This window comes from Pongo abelii, chromosome 1 (genome assembly GCF_028885655.2).
Source record: "Pongo abelii isolate AG06213 chromosome 1, NHGRI_mPonAbe1-v2.0_pri, whole genome shotgun sequence".
NCBI classification, from domain to species: domain Eukaryota; kingdom Metazoa; phylum Chordata; class Mammalia; order Primates; family Hominidae; genus Pongo; species Pongo abelii.
Genome location: NC_071985.2, coordinates 4542700 through 4566939, shown reverse-complemented (window position 1 = coordinate 4566939; position 24240 = coordinate 4542700). Strand labels below are relative to the sequence as shown.

Sequence of the window (24240 nt, the reverse complement as noted above, 5' to 3'; positions counted from 1 at the left end):
AAAAAAAAAAAAAAAAGATTATATCTTCTGCAAGCAAGGATGATTTGATTTCTTCCATCCCAATCTAGATGCCTTTCATATCTTTCTCTTGTCTAATTGCTCTAACTAGGACTTCCAGTACTGTTGAATAACAGTGGTGAAAGTGGGTATACTTGTGTTCCCGATCTTAGAGGAAAAGCTTTCAGTTTTTCCCCATTTAGTATGATACTAACTGTGGATCTATCATATATGGCTTTTATTATGTTGAAGTATGTTCCTTCTATACCCAGTTTTTTAAATGTTTTTTTTATCATGAAGGGATGTTGAATTTTATCAAATGCTTTTCAGTATTAATTGAAATGATCATATGGCTTTTATACTTCATTCTGTTGATATAATGTATCACATTGGTTGATTTTCATATGTTGAACCATCCTTGCATCCCTTGGATAAATCCCACTTGGTCATAATGAATGATATTTCTAATCTGTCACTGAATTCAGTTTGTTACCATTTTGTCTTAGATTTTTGCATTAGTGTTCATCAGGGATATTGACCTGTAGTTTTCTTTCTTTGATATGTCTTTTTCTGGATTTGGTATCAACGTAATACTGGCCTCATAGAATAAGTTTCAAAGTATTCCTACCTCTTCTATTTTTGGGGATAGTTTGAGTCAGATTGGTGTTAGTTCTTTAAATGTTTGCTGAAATTCAGCAATGAAGCCATCAGGTCCTGGGCGTTTCTTTGCCGAGAGACTTTTTATTATGGCTTCAATCTCATTACCTGTTATTGGTCTGTTTAAATCTTAGATTTCTTCATGGTTCAATCTTGGTAGGTTGTATGTGTCTAGGAATGTATCCATTTCTTCTAGGATTTCCAATTTATTGGCATATAGTTGCTCATAGTAGCCTCTAGTGATCCTTTGAATTTCTGTGGCATTGGTAGTCTTCTTTTTCATCCCCAATTTTATTTATTTGGGTCTTCTCTCTTTTTTCTTAGTTTATTGATTTTATTTATCTTTTCAAAAAACAAATTTTTCTTTTTTTTTTAATTATTATTATACTTTAAGTTTTAGGGTACATGTGCACAATGTGCAGGTTAGTTACATATGTATACATGTGCCATGCTGGTGTGCTGCACCCATTAACTCGCCATTTAGCATTAGGTATATCTCCTAATGTTATCCCTCCCCCCTCCCCCCACCCCACAACAGTCCCCAGAGTGTGATGTTCCCCTTCCTGCGTCCATGTGTTCTCATTGTTCAATTCCCATCTATGAGTGAGAACATGCGGTGTCAAAAAACAAATTTTTCATTTCATTGATCTTTTGTATTGTTTTCTTCATTTCAATTTAATTTATCTCTGCTCTGATCTTTGTTATTTCTTTTCTTCTACTAATTTTGGGTTTAGTTTGCTCTTGCTTTTCTAGTTCTTTAAGATGTATCATTAGGTTATTTGATGTTTTTCTACTATTTTTGTTATAGGCACTTATAGCTATAAACTTCTCTCAATACTGCTTTTGCTGTATTCCCTAGGTTTTGGTATGTGTTATGTTAATACTTCAATTCCTTCTTTCATCCGTGCCTGTTGTCTGAACTGTAATTGCCTGCCCTTCAATTCCCTCTTAATTTCTTCACTGACCCACTGGTCATTCAGGAGCATATTGTTTAAATTTGATGTGTTCGAATAGTTATCAAAATTCCTCTTGTTATTGACTTCTAGTTTTATTCCATTGTGGTCAGAGAAGATACTTTATATTTGAATTTTTTTAATGTTTTAAGACTTGTTTTGTGGTCTAATATGTGGTCTATCCTTGAGAATGATCCATGAGTTCAGGAGAAGAATGTGCACTCTACATCTATTGAATAAAATGCTCTGTAAGTATCTCTTAGGTCCATTTGGTCTGTAGTGGAGATTAAGTCCAGTGTTTGTTGATTTTCTGTCTGGATAATCTGTCCCATGTTAAAAGTGGGATGTTGAAGTGTCTGGTTATTATTGTATTGGGGTCTCTCTCTCTCTTTAGCTCTAATAATATTTGCCTTATATATCATCTGGGTGCTTCAGTGTCAGTTGCATATATATTTACAATAAAGTTATGCCATCTTGCTGAATTGACCCTTTTATCATTATGTAATAACCTTATTTGTCTCTTTTTATGGTTTTTGTCTTGAAATATATTTTGTCTGATATAAGTATAGCTACTCCTCCTATTTTGTGTTTTCCATTTGCATTGAATATATTTTTCCATTCTTTTATTTTCAATTTATTCATGTCTTTATAGGTTAAGCATATTTCTTTTAGGTAACAGATTGTTGGGTCTTGTTTTTTAATCCGTTCAGCCACTGTATGTCTTTTGATTGGAGAGTTTAGTCCATTTACATCCAGTGTTATTATTGAGAAGTAAGGATGTACTCCTGTGATTTTGTTATTTGTTTTATGGTTGTTGTGTGGTCTTCTCTTCCTTCTTTTCTTCCTTTCTGTCTTCCTTTCAGTGAAGGTGATTTTCTCAGGTGGTATGTTTTAATTTCTTGGTGTTTTTTATTTTTTGTGTAGCTGTTGTATGTTATTTAAGACTACCATGAAGCTTGCAAATAATTATAGCCCATTATTTTAAACTGATGACAACACTGATTGCCTAAACGAATGAGAAATTTGAAAAGAAAACTAATAAGAATTCTACACTTTAACCTTGTCCCCCTGCTTTTAAACTTCTTGTTCCTATTTGCATCTTATTGTACTGTCCATGTCTTGAAAGTTGTTTTAGTTATTATTTTTGATTGGTTCATCTTTTAGCCTTTCTACTTAACATGTGAGTAATTTACACAGCAATTACAGTGTTTAATATCCTATGTTTTTCTGTGTACTTAAAGTCAGCAGTGAGTTTTGTGCCTTCAGATGATTTCTGATTGCTCACTAATGTCTTTTTCTTTTAAATTAAATAACTCCCTTTAGCATTTCTTGTAGGACAGATCTTGTGTTGATGAAATCCCTCAGCTTTTGTTTGTCTGGGAACATCTTTATTTCTCCTTCATGTTTGAAGGATACTTTCACCAGATTTACTATTCTAGGGTACAAGATTTTTTTTTCTCTCAGCACTTTAAATATATCATGCCACTCTCTCCTTGCCTGTAAAGTTTCCACTGAAATGTCTGCTGCCAGATGTATCGGACCTCCATTGTATGTTAGTTGTTTCTTTTCTCTTGCTGCTTTTAGGATCCTTTCTTTATCCTTCACCTTTATAGTAGTTTGATATTAAATGTCTTGAGGTAGTCTTCTTTGGGTTAAATCTGCTTGGTGTTCTGTAACCTTCTTGTACCGAATATTGATGTCTTTCTTGAGGTTTGGGAAGTTCTCTGTTATTATCTCTTTGAATAACCCTTCTACCCCATCTCTGTCTCTACCTCCTCTTTTAGGCCCATAACTCTTAGATTTGCCCCGTTGAGGCTATTTTCTAGATCTTGTAAGCATGCTTCATTCTTTTCTATTCTTTTTTCTATTGTCTTCTCTGATTGTGTATTTTCAAATAGCCTGTCTTCAAGCTTACTAATTCTTTGTTCTGCTTGATCAATTCTGCTATTAAGAGACTCTGATGCATTCTTCAGTATGTCGATTGCATTTTTCAACTCCAGAATTTCTGTTTCTTTTTAATTATTTCAATCTCTTTTTTAAAATTTATCTGATAGGATCCTGAATTCCTTCTCTGTGTTATCTTGAATTTCTCTGAGTTTCCTCAAAATAGCTATTTTGAATTCTGTGTTAGAAAGACCACATATCTCTTTCTCTCTCTGATAGGTCCCTGTTGCCTTACTTACTTCATTTGATGAAGTCATGTTTTACTGGATGGTCTTGATGCCTGTGGTTGTTCACTGGTGTCTAGACATTGAGGAATTAGGTATTTATTGTCGACTTCACGGTCTGAGCTTGTTTTTACCTATCCTTCTTGGGAAGGCTTTCCAGGTATTCAAAGGGACTTGGGTGTTGTGATCTAAGATTTTGGTCACTGCAGCCGTATTTGCATTAGGGGGCACCCCAAGCCCAGTAATGCTGTGACTCTTGGTGGTCTTGGAAAAAATCTGGAAAAATTCTCTGAATTACCAGGCAAACACTCTTGTTCTCTTCTCTTACTTTCTGCCAAACAAACGGAATCTCTCTCTCTCTCTCAGTGCTGAGCTGCCTGGAGCTGGGGGAGGGGTGACACAGCACCCCTGTGGACACTACCACTGGGACTGCACTGGGTCAGACCTGAAGCTAGCACAGCACTGGATCTCACCCAAGGCCTGCTGTAACGTGGCTACCACCTATGTTCACTCAAGGCCCTAGGGCTCTACAACCAGCAGGTGGTGAAGCCAGACAGTCTTGTGTCTTTCCCTTAAGGGCTGCAAGTTCCCCCAGGCCCCATGTGGGTCCAGAGGTACCATCTGGGAGCCAAAGCCTGGAGTCAGAAACCTTAGAAATCTACCTGGTGCTCTGTTTTTCTGCAGCTGAACTGGCACTCAAACCACAAGACATAGCCCTTTCCACTCCTCTCTTTCCTTTTCACAGACAGCAGAGTCTTTCCCTGTGGCCACCACCACCACAGGCCCACAGTGAGTGCTGTCAGGCTACCATTAATGTTCACTTAAGGACCAAAGGCTTTTTAGTCAGCTTGTGGTGAATGCTGCCAGGCTTGGGACTCACCTTTCAGGGCAGTTGGTTCTCCTCTGGCCCAAGTCAAGTCTAAAAATGCTGCAAATACTGTCCAAGAACCAATGCCTGGAACTGGGGACCCTAAGAGGCCGCTTGATACTCTACTCCACTGTGGCCTAGCTGGTACCTAAGCTGCAAGACAAAGTCCCTTTTACTCTTCCTTCTGCTTTTGTCAAGCAGAAGGAGTCTCTCTTTGGAGCTGCCACAGCTGGGAATGTGCTGGGTCACACATGAAACTGTCACATCTCAGAGTCTCATCCAATGCCCATGGTATGTACTGCTTAGCTACCTCTGCTGTTTATTCAGGGCCCAAGAGCTGGTGATGAATCCTGCCAGGACTGGGTTCTTCTCTTCAAGGCAGCAGGTTTCTTTCTGGCCCAGGGTGTGTCTAGAAATGTCATCTAGGAACTAGGGCCTGGAATGGGGGCCTCAGGACTGCCCAGTGCGCTTTCTACTGTGGCTGAGCTGATATTCAAGTTGCAAGACGAAGCCCTTTGTACGCTTCCCTCTCCTCTCCTCAAGCAGAAGGAAGGAGTCTCTTTCATAGCTGTGAGCTGGGCTGCCTAGCGTTGGGGAGGGGTGGCACAAGCACTCCATTAGCTACCCAGGGTAGTGTCTCACTAGGTTGAATGCCACCCCTGTCCACTGCCTCTGAGCCCAGTACAGCACTAGGTCTTGCCTAGGAGTTGCAGTCTTTGTGGCCTAGACTATCTTTCAAGTTTATTTAGGACTCCAGAGAACTTTAGCCTGTGATGGCAAGGCTTGCCAAAACCCATGTTCCCACCATGAGGATGGGCAATTCCCTCTGGCTAGGGCTGGTCAAAATGTTCCCTCTGCGGGTATCATCTGAGTTCTGCCTGGTGTTGCTTTCCATTGTGACAGGGCAGCACTGAATTCCGACGGAAAGTCCCACAATCACTGTACTCTGTCTCCCCAAAGCACACAGATTCGTTGTCTGCACTATGCAGCCACTACTGAGATGGGGAAGGGGGGATGTTGGCAACTCAAGACTCTCTTTCCCACCGTCTTCAGTGTCTGTTTCCTTGATATAATGTTAAAACCAGATACTGTGATTACTCACTTGATTTTTGGCTCTTATGAAGTTGCTTTTTTGGGTAGATAGTTGTTAAATTTCATGTTCCTATGGAGAAGAAGATTGGTGGAGGCTTCTATTCACCCATCCTGTTCTGCCTCCATCCTCAAACTAGTTTTTTAAAGCATGTGAATTGACTTTTGTATGGACTTTGTATCCTGCAGGTATAATTTTTATTGGTTCCAGGAGTTTTTTTTTTTTTCTGCTCTTTTTTTTTTTTTTTTTATACTTTAAGTTTTAGGGTGCATGTGCACAATGTGCAGGTTAGTTACATACGTATACATGTGCCATGCTGGTGTGCTGCACCCATTAACTCGCCATTTAGCATTAGGTATATCTCCTAATGCTATCCCTCCCCCCTCCCCCCACCCCACAACAGTCCCCAGAGTGTGATGTTCCCCTTCCTGTGTCCATGTGTTCTCATTGTTCAGTTCCCACCTATGAGTGAGAACATGCAGTGTTTGGTTTTTTGTCCTTGCAGTAGTTTACTGAGAATGATGATTTCCACTTTCATCCATGTCCCTACAAAGGACATGAACTCTTCATTTTTTATGGCTGCATAGTATTCCATGGTGTATATGTGCCACATTTTCTTAATCCAGTCTATCATTGTTGGACATTTGGGTTGGTTCCAAGTCTTTGCTATTGTGAATAGTGCCTCAGTAAACATACGTGTGCATGTGTCTTTATAGCAGCATGATTTATAGTCCTTTGGGTATATACCCAGTAATGGGACGGCTGGGTCAAATGGTATTTCTAGTTCTAGATCCCTGAGGAATCGCCACACCGACTTCCACAAGGGTTGAACTAGTTTACAGTCCCACCAACAGTGTAAAAGTGTTCCTATTTCTCCACATCCTCTCCAGCACCTGTTGTTTCCTGACTTTTTAATGATCGCCATTCTAACTGGTGTAAGATGGTATCTCCTTGTGGTTTTGATTTGCATTTCTCTGATGGCCAGTGATGATGAGCATTTTTTCATGTGTCTTTTGGCAGCATAAATGTCTTCTTTTGAGAGGTGTCTGTTCATATCCCTTGCCCACTTTTTGATGGGATGTTTGTTTTTTCTTGTAAATTTGTTTGAGTTCATTGTAGATTCTGGATATTAGCCCTTCATCAGATGAGCAGGTTGCGAAAATTTTCTCCCATTTTGTAGGTTGCCTGTTCACTCTGATGGTAGTTTCTTTTGCTGTGAAAAAGCTCTTTAGTTTAATTAGATCCCATTTGTCAATTTTGGCTTTTGTTGCCATTGCTTTTGGTGTTTTAGACATGAAGTCCTTGCCCATGCCTATGTCCTGAATGTAATGCCTAGGTTTTCTTCTAGGGTTTTTATGGTTTTAGGTCTAACGTTTAAGTCTTTAATCCATCTTGAATTAATTTTTGTATAAGGTGTAAGGAAGGGATCCAGTTTCAGCTTTCTACATATGGCTAGCCAGTTTTCCCAGCACCATTTATTAAATAGGGAATCCTTTCCCCATTGCTTGTTTTTCTCAGGTTTGTCAAAGATCAGATAGTTGTAGATATGCGGCGTTATTTCTGAGGGCTCTGTTCTGTTCCATTGATCTATATCTCTGTTTTGGTACCAGTACCATGCTGTTTTGGTTACTGTAGCCTTGTAGTACAGTTTGAAGTCAGGTAGTGTGATGCCTCCAGTTTTGTTCTTTTGGCTTAGGATTGACTTGGCATTGCGGGCTCTTTTTTGGTTCCATATGAACTTTAAAGTAGTTTTTTCCAATTCTGTGAAGAAAGTCATTGGTAGCTTGATGGGGATGGCATTGAATCTATAAATTACCTTGGGCAGTATGGCCATTTTCAGGATATTGATTCTTCCTACCCATGAGCATGGAATGTTCTTCCATTTGTTTGTGTCCTCTTTTATTTCATTGAGCAGTGGTTTGTACTTCTCCTTGAAGAGGTCCTTCACGTCCCTTGTAAGTTGGATTCCTAAGTATTTTATTCTCTTTGAAGCGATTGTGAATGGGAGTTCACTCATGATTTGGCTCTCTGTTTGTCTGTTATTGGTGTATAAGAATGCTTGTGATTTTTGTACATTGATTTTATATCCTGAGACTTTGCTGAAGTTGCTTATCAGCTTAAGGAGATTTTGGGCTGAGACAATGGGGTTTTCTAGATATACAATCATGTCGTCTGCAAACAGGGACAATTTGACTTCCTTTTTTCCTAATTGAATACCCTTTATTTCCTTCTGCTGCCTAATTGCCCTGGCCAGAACTTCCAACACTATGTTGAATAGGAGTGGTGAGAGAGGGCATCCCTGTCTTGTGCCAGTTTTCAAAGGGAATGCTTCCAGTTTTTGCCCATTCAGTATGATATTGGCTGTGAGTTTGTCATAGATAGCTCTTATTATTTGGAGATACGTCCCATCAATACCTAATTTATTGAGAGTTTTTAGCATGAAGGGTTGTTGAATTTTGTCAAAGGCCTTTTCTGCATCTATTGAGATAATCATGTGGTTTTTGTCTTTGGTTCTGTTTATATGCTGGATTACATTTATTGATTTGCGTATATTGAACCAGCCTTGCATCCCAGGGATGAAGCCCACTTGATCATGGTGGATAAGCTTTTTGATGTGCTGCTGGATTTGGTTTGCCAGTATTTTATTGAGGCTTTTTGCATCAATGTTCATCAAGGATATTGGTCTAAAATTCTCTTTTTTGGTTGTGTCTCTGCCCGGCTTTGGTATCAGGATGATGCTGGCCTCATAAAATGAGTTAGGGAGGATTCCCTGTTTTTCTATTGATTGGAATAGTTTCAGAAGGAATGGTACCAGTTCCTCCCTGTACCTCAGGTAGAATTCGGCTGTGAATCCATCTGGTCCTGGACTCTTTTTGGTTGGTAAGCTATTGATTATTGCCACAATTTCAGAGCCTGTTATTGGTCTATTCAGAGATTCAACTTCTTCCTGGTTTAGTCGTGGGAGGGTGTATGTGTCAAGGAATTTATCCATTTCTTCTAGATTTTCTAGTTTATTTGTGTAGAGGCATTTGTAGTATTCTCTGATGGTAGTTTGTATTTCTGTGGGATCGGTGGTGATATCCCCTTTATCATTTTTTATTGTGTCTATTTGATTCTTCTCTCTTTTTTTCTTTATTAGTCTTGCTAGCGGTCTATCAATTTTGTTGATCCGTTCAAAAAACCAGCTCCTGGATTCATTAATTTTTTGAAGGGTTTTTTTTTGTCTCTGTTTCCTTCAGTTCTGCTCTGATTTTAGTTATTTCTTGCCTTCTGCTAGCTTTTGAATGTGTTTGCTCTTGCTTTTCTAGTTCTTTTAATTGTGATGTTAGGGTGTCAATTTTGGATCTTTCCTGCTTTCTCTGGTGAGCATTTAGTGCCATAAATTTCTCTCTACACACTGCTTTGAATGTGTCCCAGAGATTCTGGTATGTTGTGTCTTTGTTCTCGTTGGTTTCAAAGAACATCTTTATTTTTGCCTTCATTTCTGTTCTTTAAGATTTTCTAAACAGTCATTTATGTCATCTGCAAATAAAAACCAGTTTTATTTATTCCATTCCAATGTGAACACCTTTTATTTCACTTTCTCATGTTAGCTAGCATTTCCAATGCTATGTTGAATAGAAATAATGAGAGGAGACATCCTTGTCGTGTAGCCAGTCTTAGAAGAGCATCTAGTTTCTCACAGTCAAGTTTTTGTATGCTTTCTTTAGACTCTTTTTATCAAGTTTAAGAAGGTCCCCTCTGTTGCTAGTTTGCTTTGAATTTTTAGCATGAATGTGGGTTGACTTTGTCAAATGCTTTTCCTGCATCTACTATATGATTTTTCTTCTTTAGCCTTTTAATTTGGTGGATTATATTAATTGATTTTTGAATTTTGGGCCAGCCTTGCATACCTGGAGTAAATCTCATTTAGTCATGGTATGCAATTCTTTTTACACATTGTTGGATTTAAAAGGTCTGTAGCTTTCCTTTCTTGTGATGTCTTTGTCTGGTTTTCGTATTAGGGCAATGCTGGCTGGCCTCATAGAATGAGTTGGGAAAAATTCCCTCTGCTTCTATTGGAAGAGTTTCTAGAGAATTAGCATTATTTGTTCCTCAAGTGTTAGCATTAACTAGTCTAAAAAGAAAGTCATTGGGCCTGGTGCTTTGTTTTGGAAGATTATTAATTATTTTTCCAGTTTATTTAATAGATACAGCTCTTTATGTGAATTTGACTTCTAGTTTTAATTACATTGTGGTTTGAGACCATACTTTGTATGATTTCTATTCTTTTAAATTTTGTTAAGCTGCATTTTATGGCCCAGCATATGGTGCATCTTGGTGAATTCTTATGTGGGACTGAGAAAAATATGTATTCTCCTGTTGTTGGATGAAGTAGTCTATAAGTATCCATTAAATCTAGTTGATTGATTAGTTCAGCTATGTCCTTACTGATTTTCTGCCTGCTGGATCTGTTAATTAATGATAGAGAGGTGTTGAAGTTGCAAGAGATAATAGTGGATTTTTCTATTTCTCTTTGCACTTCTATGTTGTTAAGACATATATGCGGCAAAACTAGTTGTAAAAACGCATGGGAGGATAGGCACAGTTGCTCAGACCGGTAATCCCAACACTTTGGGAGACCAAGGTGGGAGTATTGCTTGAGCCCAGGATTTCAAGGCCAGCCTGGGCAACATAATGAGACCCCCATCTCTTATTTTTAAAAAATCTTTTCAAAAGAAAAAAAGGAACACGGCTTATTGAAACTTAGTTAAATGAAGATAAATTAAAACATGGCAGATTAAGTACGTTTATTTATCTCTATTCTCTCCCAAAATCTTACCAAAATGACAGGGAGAAAAAAAAATTTTTAAGGTTACAAACCTATAAAGTCAAAAATTGGAAGGGAGGCAAGAACAAGAGATAGAAAACAGAGGGAGAAGTGGTAACTGAGTGGTGTTCAGCAATTCTGTTAAGTACAGAAGAGAATTCTAACGCATCGGCAAGATAGTAGAATCGGAGTTCTCTGGCCCAACTCCCCACATCCCTAGAAATCCAGCAAACAAGAATACCTTTGCCAATATCCAAGAACTCAGAAGTGAGGCTGAAACACCCCGTTGGACTGCAGAACTAAGAAAAGCCATATTCAAAGGGTAAGAGGAAGTGTTTCTCTTTGGCCATGTCACGTGTCTCCCAAGCTACACAGTGCCACGCACAGATTCCCCTAGGCCCACGGTTTCCCCCATGGGGAAAGATAGTGGAGCTGGATATTCAAATTTCCCACCATTCTGGGACCCTTCACAGGAGGCTTAGTCATGTCTCACCCCACAGGACACACTGGGAATACCAGCAGGGCTAGACCACCTGGGATCAGTTAGAAATGAAGAACAGGGCCTGGAGCATACAGCAACCAGCACGTGATATTAGTGATGCCTCTGCATTCTGGCAAATGGGGCACCACACCAGAGGGACTAGCCAACAGCATCACTCTGCAAGAAACATGATCCATAGGTCAGCCTCACGTCGCTAGCTAGCTTCCCCATCCAGCCCCAGCGTTCTCCTTAAACCTTCCCCAGGCCAGAAGGCAGATGCAGGTCCGTGTTTTCCTCTGGAGGGAGCATCTGGCCCTACTCAACCACAGAAGTAGAGCAGTGTTCCAACCAAGCCCTGGTGCTTTCCTGAAGCCTTCCCCGTACCAGGAGGCAAGTGTAGGTCAGCATTTACCTGCAGAGGGAGTATCTGGCCTCACACAACACCAACAGCTGAGTGGCGACTCTACCACGCCTTGATGCTGTGCTTTTTTGTTTTTAAATTTAAGATTCAAGGTGTACGTGTGTAGGTTTGTTACACGGATATATTGAGTAATGGTGATATTTGGGCATCTAGTGTACCCATTACCCAAATAGTGAACATTGTACTCAATAGGTAATTTTTTAACCCTCACTCCCCTCCCACCCTGTCCCTTTTTGGAGTCCCCACTGTCTATTATTTCCATCTTTATGTCCTTGTGTACCCGTTGTTTAGCTCCCACTTACTTATAAGTGAGAACATGCAGTATTTGATTTTCTGTTTCTGAGTTATTTCACTTAAGATAATGGCATCCAGCTTCCTTTATGTTGCTGTAAAGGACATATTTTATTCTTTTTTATGGCTGCATAGTATACCATGGTGTATAAGACTACCCTGGATCTAAAGATAAGCTCAGCCAATGCATATGTGTGGAGCATAGCCTCTGGCCCTGTCCACTCTGTAGACCTCACCTAGCCTTAGATCCCAGCATGCAGCCCTGCCCAACTACAGATTCCAAACAACAATACAATAGGTATGTGAAAAAAAGTGCAGCATCTCTAATCATTAGGGAAATGCAAATTAAAAGCACAGTGAGGTATCACCTCATACCTATTAGAGTGACTTTTATCAAAAAGACAAAAGATAACAAGTATTGGTAAAGATGTGGATAAAAAGTATCCCTGGTACATTGTTGTTGGGAATATAATTTAATATAGCCATTATGGGAAATGGTATGGAAGTTTCTCAAAAAACTCAAAATAGAATTACCAGCAATCCACTACAGCTACCAGTGGGATCCAGCAATCCCACTTCTAAGTGTATATCCAAAGGAATCAAAATCAATTTGTGGAAGGGATAATCTGCATTCCCATGTTCACTGATTCACAATAGCTGAGATATGGAAACAACCTATGTGTCCATCAGAAGATGCATGGATAAAGAAGATGTGATATATATATATATATATACACAGTGGAATACTATTCAGCCTTCTAAAAAGAAGGAAATTCTGTCACTTGCAACAACATAGGGAAACCTGGAGGACATTACACTAAGTGAAATGAGCCAGGCATAGAAGGACAGATACTGTATGATCTCACTTATATGAAAACGCTAAAAAAGTTGACCTCATAGAAGTAGAGAGTAGAATGATGGTTACCAGAGCTAAGGTGGGGGAGGGTGTGAAAAGGAGGAAGTATTAATCAAAGGGTACAAAAGTTCAGATTTACAGGAGGAATAAGTTTTCAGATTATTGTGCATCAGGGTGACTATGGTCAATAACAGTAATATATATTTTTATTTTTTATTTTAAATTTATATACATAAATATATATATATAATAAAAATAAAATAATAATATGGTAGGAACTCCCCAGTGTGCATTCAGCCCTTTTTTCCAGCCCTCCTCCCTAAATATGGAAATATATATCCTCTTGACAAGATGAGAGAGGATTCTTCTCTGGATTCACTGATCAGACCTACTTAAAAGAACTTATATTATGAGGTATGGGGAGAAACATAGTGGATCACAATGGAAGCAAGAGGTGTCATATGCTCAGTGATGAAGCTGACTCATACTTTGTCATGGCTCCTCTCTTAAATATTAGTGTACAGTGAAGGACCACCAGAAAATTACAGAAAGCCTCCAACATGAAAGTCAGACAGCTAACTCAATAACCAGAAAAATGGAAGTCAGAAGAAACAGCACAAAGCAGGGAGCAAAAGAAAACTTCACAAAAAACATACAAAAAAAGTGTGTAGCAGACTTGAGCCTGTCTATAGACCCAAAAGCCCTTAAATAAAGAGGTGGCTGCATCCCCTTCAGGAAGGACCTTTATACACCATAAAAATTTATGTTGTTAATCTTTTTCCTAGCCTACCTCAAAGGGACCTGTGGCCTCTAACCAGGGTAACTGTACATTGGGGAAAAGGAAATATCAGACATTTCACAGATTACTGGCCACTGGCTCTGAACTGACACTAATTCCAGGAGATCCAAAATGTCACCGTGGGCCTCTATCAGAATGCGGGCTTTTGGAGGTTAGATGATCAATGGAGTTTTAACTTAGGCCTATCTCACTGTGAATCCAGTGGTCTCCAAACCCATGCTGTGATTCTTCCTTCAGTTCTAGGATGCGTACTTGGGATAATACTTAGCAGCTGACAGAATCCCCATATTAGTTCCTGTCCTGTGAAGTGAGGATAATTATGGTGAGTAAGGCCATGTGGAAGCCATTAGCACTGCCTCTACCTTGGAAAATAGTAAATCAAAAGCCGTGCTGAATTCCTGGAGGTATTGCAAAGACTAGTGCCACCATCAAGAACTGGAAGATGCAGGGATGGTATGATTTCCACGTCCCTATTCAACTTATCTATCTGGCTGGTGCAAAAGACAGATGGATCAGTGGACAGTGGGTTGTCATATGCTTAACCAGGCAGTAACTCCAATTGCAGCTACTGTACCAGATGGGTTTCACTGCTTGAGCAAATTAACATATCCCTTGCTACATGTTTTGCAGTTATTGATCTCGCAAATGCCTTTTTTTCCATCCCTGTCTATGAGGCCCAACAGAAACAATTTACCTTCCATGGGGAAGGCCAGCAATACACCTTCAACATCCTACCTCAAGGGTATATCAACTCTCCAGCCCTATGTCATAATTTAGTTTGCAGGCATCTTGGTCACCTTTCCCTTTCATAAGATATCACACTGCTCCATTATATTGATGACATTATGTTGATTGGACATAGTGAGCAAGAAGTGGCAGTGACCCTAGATATATCGGTAGGACATTCACAAGCTAAAGAGTGAAGAAAAAATCCAGCTCAAATATGGGGCCTTCTACCTCAGCGAAATTTCTTGCAGTCCAGTGGTGTGAGGCCTATCAGGATATCCCTTCTAAGGTGAAGGTTAAGTTGTTTGCATCTGGCCCCTCCTATAACCAAGAAAGAGGCACACTGCCTAATGGGCCTCTTTGGATTTTGGAAGCAACATATTCTTTATTTGGGATTGTTACGCTGGGCCATTTCCCAGGTAGGCCAAAAAGCTGTGAATTTTCAGTGGGACCCAGGATAACAGAAGGCTCTAGAATAAGTCTAGGCTGCTGTGCAAACTGCTCTGCCACTTGGGCCATTTGATCTAGCAGATGTCAGTGGCAGATTGGGATGCTATGTAGAGCCTTTGGCAGGCCCTTATAGGTAAGTTGAACCACACTCCTTTTGGATTTTGGAGAAAGGCCCTTTCATCATCCTTGGATAACTACTCTCCTTTTAGGAGACAATTCTTGGCCTACTATTGGGTTTTAGCAGAGACCGAATGCTTGATCATGGGCCAACAAGTTACCATGCAACCCTAGCTGTCCATCATGAACTGAGTGTTACTTGACCCAGTGAGTCATAATGTTGGACATGCACGGCAACACAGTACTCCATTATCAGATTGAAGTGGTATATAAATGATCGGGCCCTAACAGGCCCTCAAGTGACAAATAAATTTTAGGGGAGGTGGCCCAAATTCGCATGGCTCCTACTGCTGCTACACTGTCTTCTTTCTCCCCATTTGCACCTATGGTCTCATGGGGCATTCCCTACAATGAGTTAACAGAGGAAAAGAAGATTTGGGCCTGGTTTACAGATGGCTTTGCATGCTATGCAGCAGCACCAAAAAGTGGACAGCTATAGGAACATAGCCCCTTTCTGGGCACCCCTGAAGCAGAATGCTAAGGGAAGTTGACTTAATCTCTGGCCTGCATCACTGCCAGCTGACTACAGAGGCCTTGGGTTTTGGAGAAACCTCAGCAGCAGGCAGATCTTAGAGGCTGTGGACTTCAGATGCACCCCATCACTACACCATCTTCTGTGGCCAAGGGTTTCCAGCTTGGTGCTGTACCAGCTGTGATGGTCCTGGGCTTAAGGTGCCCCCCAGTGTTTCAGTGGCTGCCATGGTCATAGGTTTATGGGCCACACCAGCTGACCCACCTAGAATCTCTGGACAGGCTTACTGTTGAATTGTTTCCCCAGACAAAACTGTACTGTGAAGATGGGAATAAATATCTACTACTTCAATGCACAGATATCAATGCATGACCAGAAAGATCAAGAAAAATCAGGGAAATATGGTGTCCCCAAATGGACAAAATAAAGTGCCAGTGACTGGCCCTAAAGAGATAGAGATGTATGAACTGTCTGACACATAATTCAACATAACTGTTTTAAGGAAGCTCAGTGCACTTCAAGAAAATACAGAGAAACAGTTCAACAAAATGAGGAAACAATACATGATCAGAATGATAAATTTAACAGAGATTGATTTTTTTAATCAAACAAAAATGCAAGTGCTTAAAAATAAGTGAACAAAGTGAAAAATGCAATAGAGAGCATCAACAGCCAGTTGATCAAGGAGAAGAAAATATCTGTGAACCTGAAGACAGATTACTTGAAAATATACAGTTATGATGGTAAAAAAGAATGAAAGGTATGAAGAAAGCCAGTGGGATTTATGGAACAGCATCAAAATAGCAAATGCTTAAGTCACTGGGGTTTAAGAGGGAGTAGAGAAATATAGTGGGGTAGAAAGTTTATTTAAAGAAATAGGAAACTTTTGAAACCTGCAGAAAATTATAATTATCCAGGTACATAAAGATGAAAGGTCATCAGTCAGATTCAATCCAAATAAGACTGCCCCAAGACTTATTGTAATCAAATTGTCAAAGATGAAAGACAAAGAGAGGATCCTGAAAGCAGCAAGAGAAAAGAATCAAATAACATATAAGAGAGTTCCAATACACCTAGCATCAGACTTCTCAGCAGAAGTCTTACAGGCAAGAAGGGAATGGGATGATATATTCATATTCAAAGTGCTAAATAAAAAAAAATGCCAACCAAGAATACTGTGCTCGGCAGGCCATCCTTCAAAAATGAAGATTTTCACAGGCAAACAAAATCTGAGGGAGTTTATCACCACTAGACCTGTCTTACAAGAAATACTAAAAGGAGTGCATCGAGCTGAAAGAAAAGGATGCTAATGAGTAATATGAAAACATCTGAAAGTATAAAACCAGTGGCAAAAATAAGTCAAATTTAGAATATTCTAATACTGTAATGATGGTTTGTAAATCACTTACTGTATAAAGGTTAAAAGCCAAAACTATTAAAAATAATAACCACAATAATTTGTTAAGGTATATGCAATATAAAAAGACGTAAATTGTAAATTGTGACGAAGAGTAGAGTAAAATATAGAAAAATTTCAATCTAAGTTGTTATTAGCTCAAAATAACTTATTATAACTATAAGATGTTATGTGTAAGCCTCATCATGGTAACCACAAAGCAAAAACCTGTAATAGATTCACAAAAATAAAAGGGAAGGAATAAAATCATACTACTAGAGAAAATCTCTTAGCCAAAAGAAAGATAGTAAAACAGGAAGAAAGGATCTATAAAACAACTAAAAAACAATTTTAAAATGGAAGTAGAATTACATTGAATGTAAGTGGATTAAATTCTCAAAAGACATAGAATGGCTGATTGGACTGAAAAATAAGACCCAATTACAAGCTGCTACTTCACCTGTGAGGACACACGTTAACTGAAAGTAAAGGGATGGAAGAAGAAGAAGTGACCAGACATGCTATTATATACCAATTCATGGGCTGCAGCCAATGGTTTAGCTGGATGATTAGGTACTTCAAAAGAACATGATTGGAAAATTGGTGACAAATAAATATGGGGAAGAGGTATGCAGATAAACCTTTCTGAATGTGCGAAAATTGTGAAGATATTTGTATCCCATGTGAATGATCACTAAAGAGTGATGTCAGCAGATGAAGATTTAACAATTAAATGGATAGGATGACCCATTCTGTGGATACCAGTCAGCCTGTTTCTCCAGCCACCATTGTCATCACCCAATGCACGCATGAAAGAAAGTAGCCATGGTAGCAGAAATTGAGGTTATTCATGGGCTCAGCAACATGGACTTCCACTCTCCAAGGCTGACCTGGCTATGGCCATCTCTGAGTACCCAGTCTGCCAGCAGCAGATATGAACAGTGGACCCCCAATATGACACCATTCTGTGTGGTGATTAGCCAGCTACCTGGTGGCAGGCTGACTACACTGAACCATTTCCATCATGGAAGTGCAGTGTTTTGTTCTTACTGGAATAGACGCTTACTTTGGATATGAATTTGTCTTCCCTACACATAATCCTTCTGCCATAATTATCATCCGTGGCCTTACAGAATATCTTATCCACTCTCATGGTATTTCACACAGCATTTCTTTTCAAAGCAAGAGAAGACAGCACTGGATCCATGCTCCTGGAATTCACTGGTCTTACCATGTTCTCCAGCTGGCATGATAGAATAGTGAAATGGTCTTTTGAAAACTCAGTTACAGTGACCCCAGGTAGCAATACCTTGAACAGCTGAGCAAGGTTCCCCAGAAGGCTATATATGCTCTGAATCATGCCTAATATATGGTGTTGTTTTTCTGATTGCCAGGATTCTCAACTCCAGGAGTCGGGGTGGAAATGGGAGTGGCACCACTCACTATTATCCCTAGAGACCTATTAGCAAATTTTTGCCTCCTGTTCCCAGGACTTTATGCTCTGCTGGCCTACCACCTCACCACTTTGGGCTCCTCATGGCTCTGAGTCAACAGGCAAAGACAGGAGATACTGTATTTGCTGGAGTGATTTATCCAGACTACCGAGGGGAAATTGGACCTACTATTCCACAATGGAGATAAGGCAGACTATGTCTGAAATACAGGAGATACCTTACGCATCTCCTAGTATTACCATGCTCTGTGATTAAGGCCAATGGAAAACTATAAGAACCCATTCCAGCCAAGACTACAAATGGCCCAGACACTTTAGGAATGGAGATATGAGTTATCCCTCCGGTAAAGAACCAAGACCAGCTGAGGTTTTTACAGAAGGCAAAAGTAATACAGAATGGGTAGCAGAGGAAGTCAGCTATAAATAACCACATAACCAGTTACATAAATGAGGAATGTAATTGTCATGAGTATTTCCTCCTTATTTTGTTAAGAATACATTTGTGTGTGTGTATATATATATACACATATATACACATATATATACATATATACACACATATATACATATATACACACATATATACATATATATACATATATTAAACAAATATATTTGTTTTCCTTCCTCTCTTATCCCCTTATTGTGTAACATAACATGTATTAACTTTGTATTTAAGTATTGTTAACTTTTTACCATATAATTTAAGTTACAGAATATTGGGAGAAGAGCAAACATCACTCAAGGACTTTAACCTCCTCTTCTGGAGAAGAGAGTAGTGCATTTTCAGTTGTTGTGCAGGATAGTTGTACCATGTTAGGTAGAATTATGACCTTGTTATTGTCTTTATTTGGAGATACTTTGAGATGCTTATGGGTGCCAAGTTGACAAGGAATGGACTTGTAATGGTTAGTTGTATGCATCAACTTTACTGGGCTAGGGGATGCCCAGATAGCTGGTAAAACATTATTTCTGGATGTGTCTGTGAGAGTATTTCTGGAAGAGATTAGCACTTGAATTGGTAGACTGAGTAAAAGAAGATAACCCTCCCCCGTGTGGTTGGGCATCATGCAGTCCATTGAGGGCTTGAAAAGGACAAAAGGGCAGAAGAAGAGCAAATCCACGCTGTCTTCTTGAGTTGCAACATCCCATCTTCTCCTGCACTCAGTCATTGGCATTCGTGCTTCTCAAGCCTTCACACTTGGACCAGGACTCACACCATTGGCACCCGAGTTTTGGGGTCTCTGGACTGAGACTGAGACTCACTCTATTGGTTCTCCTGGTTCTCACACCTTTGGACTTGGACTGGAACTACACCACTGGCTTTACTGGGCCTCCAATCTAGTAGACAGCAAATCATGGGACTTCTCAGCTTCCATAATCATGTGAAAGGCAACCACTCATAATAAATCTCTGTCTATTTCTATATATCCTATTCTATTCTCTGGAGAACTCTTACTAATATGAATAGCATCTTCACAAAAATAAAGAGACTATATATACTCTTATATATATATATCTTATCTTATATATCTTATATATATATCTTATATATATAAGATGCTATACAGTGGAAAGCCAAAAAATTTCTGAAAAGTGTATAGTCACAATTTTAAAAATTAAAATTTGAAACAAAATGATTGATAAGGAAAATTGAAAAAGAGCAGTTTGCCCTGTCCCGTCCTATTTATGCCTGTAGATAACCAATTGTCCATTCAAACAAAACAGTCATAAATATCTAGTTACAAGGTGACTGCATATGTGAGGTTATTATATAACCAGTGGACAATGTAGCAAAATGATATTGTGATTTAAGAAATTGTATTTGGAACCAATGTGGCTTGCAAAAAGTGGAAATTACACTGAGTTCCTTTTTGGCATGGTTTAAGGCATAAGAGGTTTGGTGACAGTTCTACAACTGCCCTAACTTGAGGTCCCCTTCACCTGGGTCCTGCTGAGTGGGCACAGTGTTATCATCACCAACCCAAGTATGTATTCATTAAGAAAATGAGTGACTCAAGCAGCGCTGACTGAATATCTTTCAGCCTGCTGTCATTTGGATTGTCCAGCTGAGAAACTCTGCTCAGAAATGTTCAGTACTTCTAAGATATATCAGAGTGTTTGCTTTTATAAATTACTCCATGTTCCCACTTCAAAAGATAGACTCTGTCCTGTCAAATTTTAGATTAGCAAGAAAAAAGAAAGATCCCAAAAACTTACAGAAGGACAACCATTTAAATAATAAAAGTCAATCTATCACCTGACTTTCTCATTAGTGATTCTGATCATCAAAGGACTGGAGAAAATGCCCTCTCCCTAACCTGTTATTCATCAGGTGTGTAAAATAAAGCTCTTTTCAGATATTCAGGGTCTCAAAAAATGTATGTTTATATATCCTTTCCCAGGAAGGTGCTAAAGAATGTGCTTTAGCATAACAGAAAAGATCAAAGCATGAGATCCTATAAATGGTGGCTAAGAGAGACGGTAATGAAGGGAAACCCCAGGAAACAAGTACTGGATTATCTCTGCATTTATCACATGGAAAATATTATAAAATGCTATTTTAACTACCTACTGGAAAACTAACCAAAAATTTTAAACAAAACAAGTATTAACTCCAGGAAAATTTATGTATATGTATGTATGTAGAGAGAAGAAAACATACTCATAGTAGAACTGGTTCAATAGTAAGCAATATTTACACAGTAAATCTAAACAATATAAACACTCTATTCATTTAAAAAGTTAATATAACTAATTTGAGAGATGGAGAGAAGATGTATAAGTAGGCATGGTACATGAGAGATACATCTTCACCTGCCATATAAGAAGGCAATAGGGCTGGCTCTGGGTACACTGCCTAGGAGTTAGCCCTGCTCCACAAGCAGCAGTAATAAAAGAGAAAAAAGAAGGTAATAGATAACGTATAAAAATTATGTATTAAGAAAGAGCATATAAGAATCTTTACTTGAGGCCGGGCACGGTGGCTCACGCCTGTAATCCCAGCACTTTGGGAGGCCGAGGCGGGCGGATCACAAGGTCAGGAGATTGAGACCATCCTGGCTAACACAGTGAAACCCCATCTCTACTAAAAATACAAAGAATTAGCCAGGCGTGGTGGTGGGTGCCTGTAATCCCAGCTACTCGGGAGGTTGAGGCAGGAGAATGGCATGAACCCAAGAGGTAGAGCTTGCAGTGAGCCCAGATCGCACCACTGCACTCCAGCCTGGGTGACAGAGAGACACTCCGTCTCCAAAAAAAAAAAAAAATCTTTACTTGAGAATACAGAGACAGAAACAGCTGCAAGAGTCAAGATTGTTTTCCTTTGAGACCAGAGTGAAGAATGACAAAAACAATGTGGCAGTAGTTGCATTTTAATATTATTTGTCTTATCCAGATTTGTATGATAAAAATTAAAAATGTTTTAAAGATGATAGATATAAACTGTACAAGATGGATCAGATGAGGAAGAGATCATTTTATTCTCTTTTTTCTTTCTCTTCTTAGGACCTGGCGTATTGTAGTACCAATGACAAAAGATGATGCACTAAAGGAGATTAGAGGAAACCAAGTTACTTTTCAAGATTGCTTTATTGCAGATTTTCTTATTCTGTTGACTTTTCCGTTGTCGACCATACCTGAAATTCCTGGTTATTTACCAATCTCCTCACCACGTGGTAGTCAATTAATGGCATCCTGGGATGCTTGTGTATTTGCATCTGTTGTTTTGGTAACTGATAGGGAGACCTTTCAAACAACTGATTCATTCAAATCCTGGACCAGAATCCAAGTGCCTCCAGACATTCTGAGTAATGATGAAAGACGGAGTGTGGCTGATGTGATCTTATCGCGGGATGGAACCGTTTTTCTTATAAATGGTGTTCTTTACATAAACAGTTTTCATGGATTTATAAGACTGGGAGGAACTGTAAATCTTCCTGATGGTGGAATTACTGGCATTTCATCAAGAAAATGGTGTTGGGTCAATTATTTATTCAAGGTCAGTAAAAGATATTTTATATTTTATAAATATATTTATATTTTACAAATGTATTTACCATACCATTTACTCAGTGATAAACAGACTTACTATGCAGCTTTTTGCCCAGTTGTTTTACCTAAGGCTGTAAACAACTCTAACTCAACTTCTCAGAGACCTCTTTACAGTAGAGATACACCCCCAACAACTAAAAATAAAATTAATCTTGTATGTTATTATGTAGTTCAGTCATGAGAGCTGTGTTTTACCTTGATATGGGCAAAAGACCCAAAAATTATTTTCCCCAAACAAAGATTATATGAGCTGCCCAAAATGAATAATGAGTTTTTGTTACATGCACAGAAAGTGTAATGATCAAGTCAGGGTCTTCGGGGTATCCATCTCCTTCAGTGTTTACTGTGTCTATGTGTTGGTATCATTTCCTCTCTCCTAGTTACTCTGAAATGTTAAAAATATTGTTGCTGGCCGGGTGCGGTGGCTCACACCTGTAATCCCAGCACTTTGGGAGGCCGAGGCGGGCGGATCACAATGTCAGGAGATGGAGACCATGGTGAAACCCCGTCTCTACTAAAAATACAAAAAATTAGCTGGGCGCAGTGGTGGGTGCCTGTAGTCCCAGCTACTCGGGAGGCTGAGGCAGGAGAATGATGTGAACCTGGGAGGTGGAGCTTGCAGTGAGCCGAGATCGTGCCACTGCACTCCAGCCTGGGCAACAGAGGGAGACCCCGTCTCAAAAAAAAAAAAATATATATATATACACACACACACACACACACACACACATATATACACACACACACACATATATATATATATAGTTGCTAAGTGTAGATACCCTGGTCTGACTATAGACAGACTAGAAACACTAGAACTTATTTCTTCTATCGAACTGTATGTCAGATATAAAACATTAGAACTTATTCTTCTATTTAACTGTATATTTGTACCCATTAACCAGCCTCTCTTTATACTCCCTCCCACGCACCCCTCTCCTTCCCAGACTCTAATATCTATCATTCCATTCTGTTTTCATGAGATCATGGTTTTTACCTTCCACATATGAGTGAGAACGTGTAGTATTTGTCTTTCTGTGCCTGGCTTATTTCACTTTACAATAATGACCTCCAGTTCCATCCATATTGCTGCAAACAACACGATTTTGTTATTTTTATGGCCAGATGGTATTCCATTGGGTATATATACCCCATTTTCTTTATCCATTCATCCATTGATGTACACTTATGTTGATTCCATGTCTTTGCTATTGTGAATACTGTTGCAATAAACCTGCAAGTACAGGTGTCCCTTTGATATACTGATTTCTTTTCCTTTTGATAAATACCCAGTAGTGGGAATGCTGGATTGTATGGTAGTTATATATTTAGTTTTTTGAGAAACCTCCATACTGTTTTTCATAGCGGTCGTACTAATTTACATTCCCACCAACAGGGTATATGAGCTTCCTTTTCTCTGCCTCCTTGCCGGCATCTGTTATTTTATTTTATTTTTTTGTCATTTTAATAATTGCCAGGCTGGGCAGGATGGCTCACACCTGTGGTTGCAGCACTTCGGGAGGTCAAGGTGGGATGATCACTTGAGCCTAGGCATTAGAGACCAGCCTGGCCAACATGGTGAGACCCCATCTCTAAAAATAAAACAAAATTTAGAAAATAAAAAATAACAATAATAGCCATTTAACAGGGTAAAATGATATCTCATTGTGGTTTTGATTTACATTTCCCTGATGGTTAGTGATGTTAACTGATTTTTCACATAGCTGTTGGCCATTTGTATATCTTTTGGGAAATATCTATTCATGACCTTTGCCCATTTTTAAATGGGATTTTTTTTTTAACTAGTAAGTTGTAAAATTGAAGAGGAGGGAATTATCCCTAACTCATTCTACAAGACCACCCTTACCCTGATACCAAAACCAGAGAAGAACACAACACAAAAAAAGAAAACTTACAGGCCAATATTCCTGATGCACATAAAACACAAAAACCCTCAAAAAAAATTCTAGCAAACTGAATCAAATAGCACATCAAAACCAGAACACACCATGGGATTTACACCAGCAATGTAAGGATAATTTGACACACACAAATCAATAAGTGTGTTACATCACGTCCACAGAATGAAGGACAAACACCATATGATCCTCTCAATAGATAC

The 24240-nt window shown here is 39.2% G+C and overlaps 1 protein-coding gene across 8 annotated transcripts in view; it reads left to right on the top strand.

The window, feature by feature from the left end:
- Positions 1 to 24240, top strand: part of CATSPERE (catsper channel auxiliary subunit epsilon) — a 193760-nt gene that overhangs the window by 83455 nt on the left and 86065 nt on the right. For all 8 annotated transcript variants that reach the window (XM_054550079.2, XM_054550090.2, XM_054550070.2 and 5 more), the window contains one exon: positions 21573 to 22065. In XM_054550079.2, coding sequence (XP_054406054.1) covers positions 21573 to 22065 — 493 coding nt within the window. The remainder of the gene's footprint in view (positions 1 to 21572; positions 22066 to 24240) is intronic.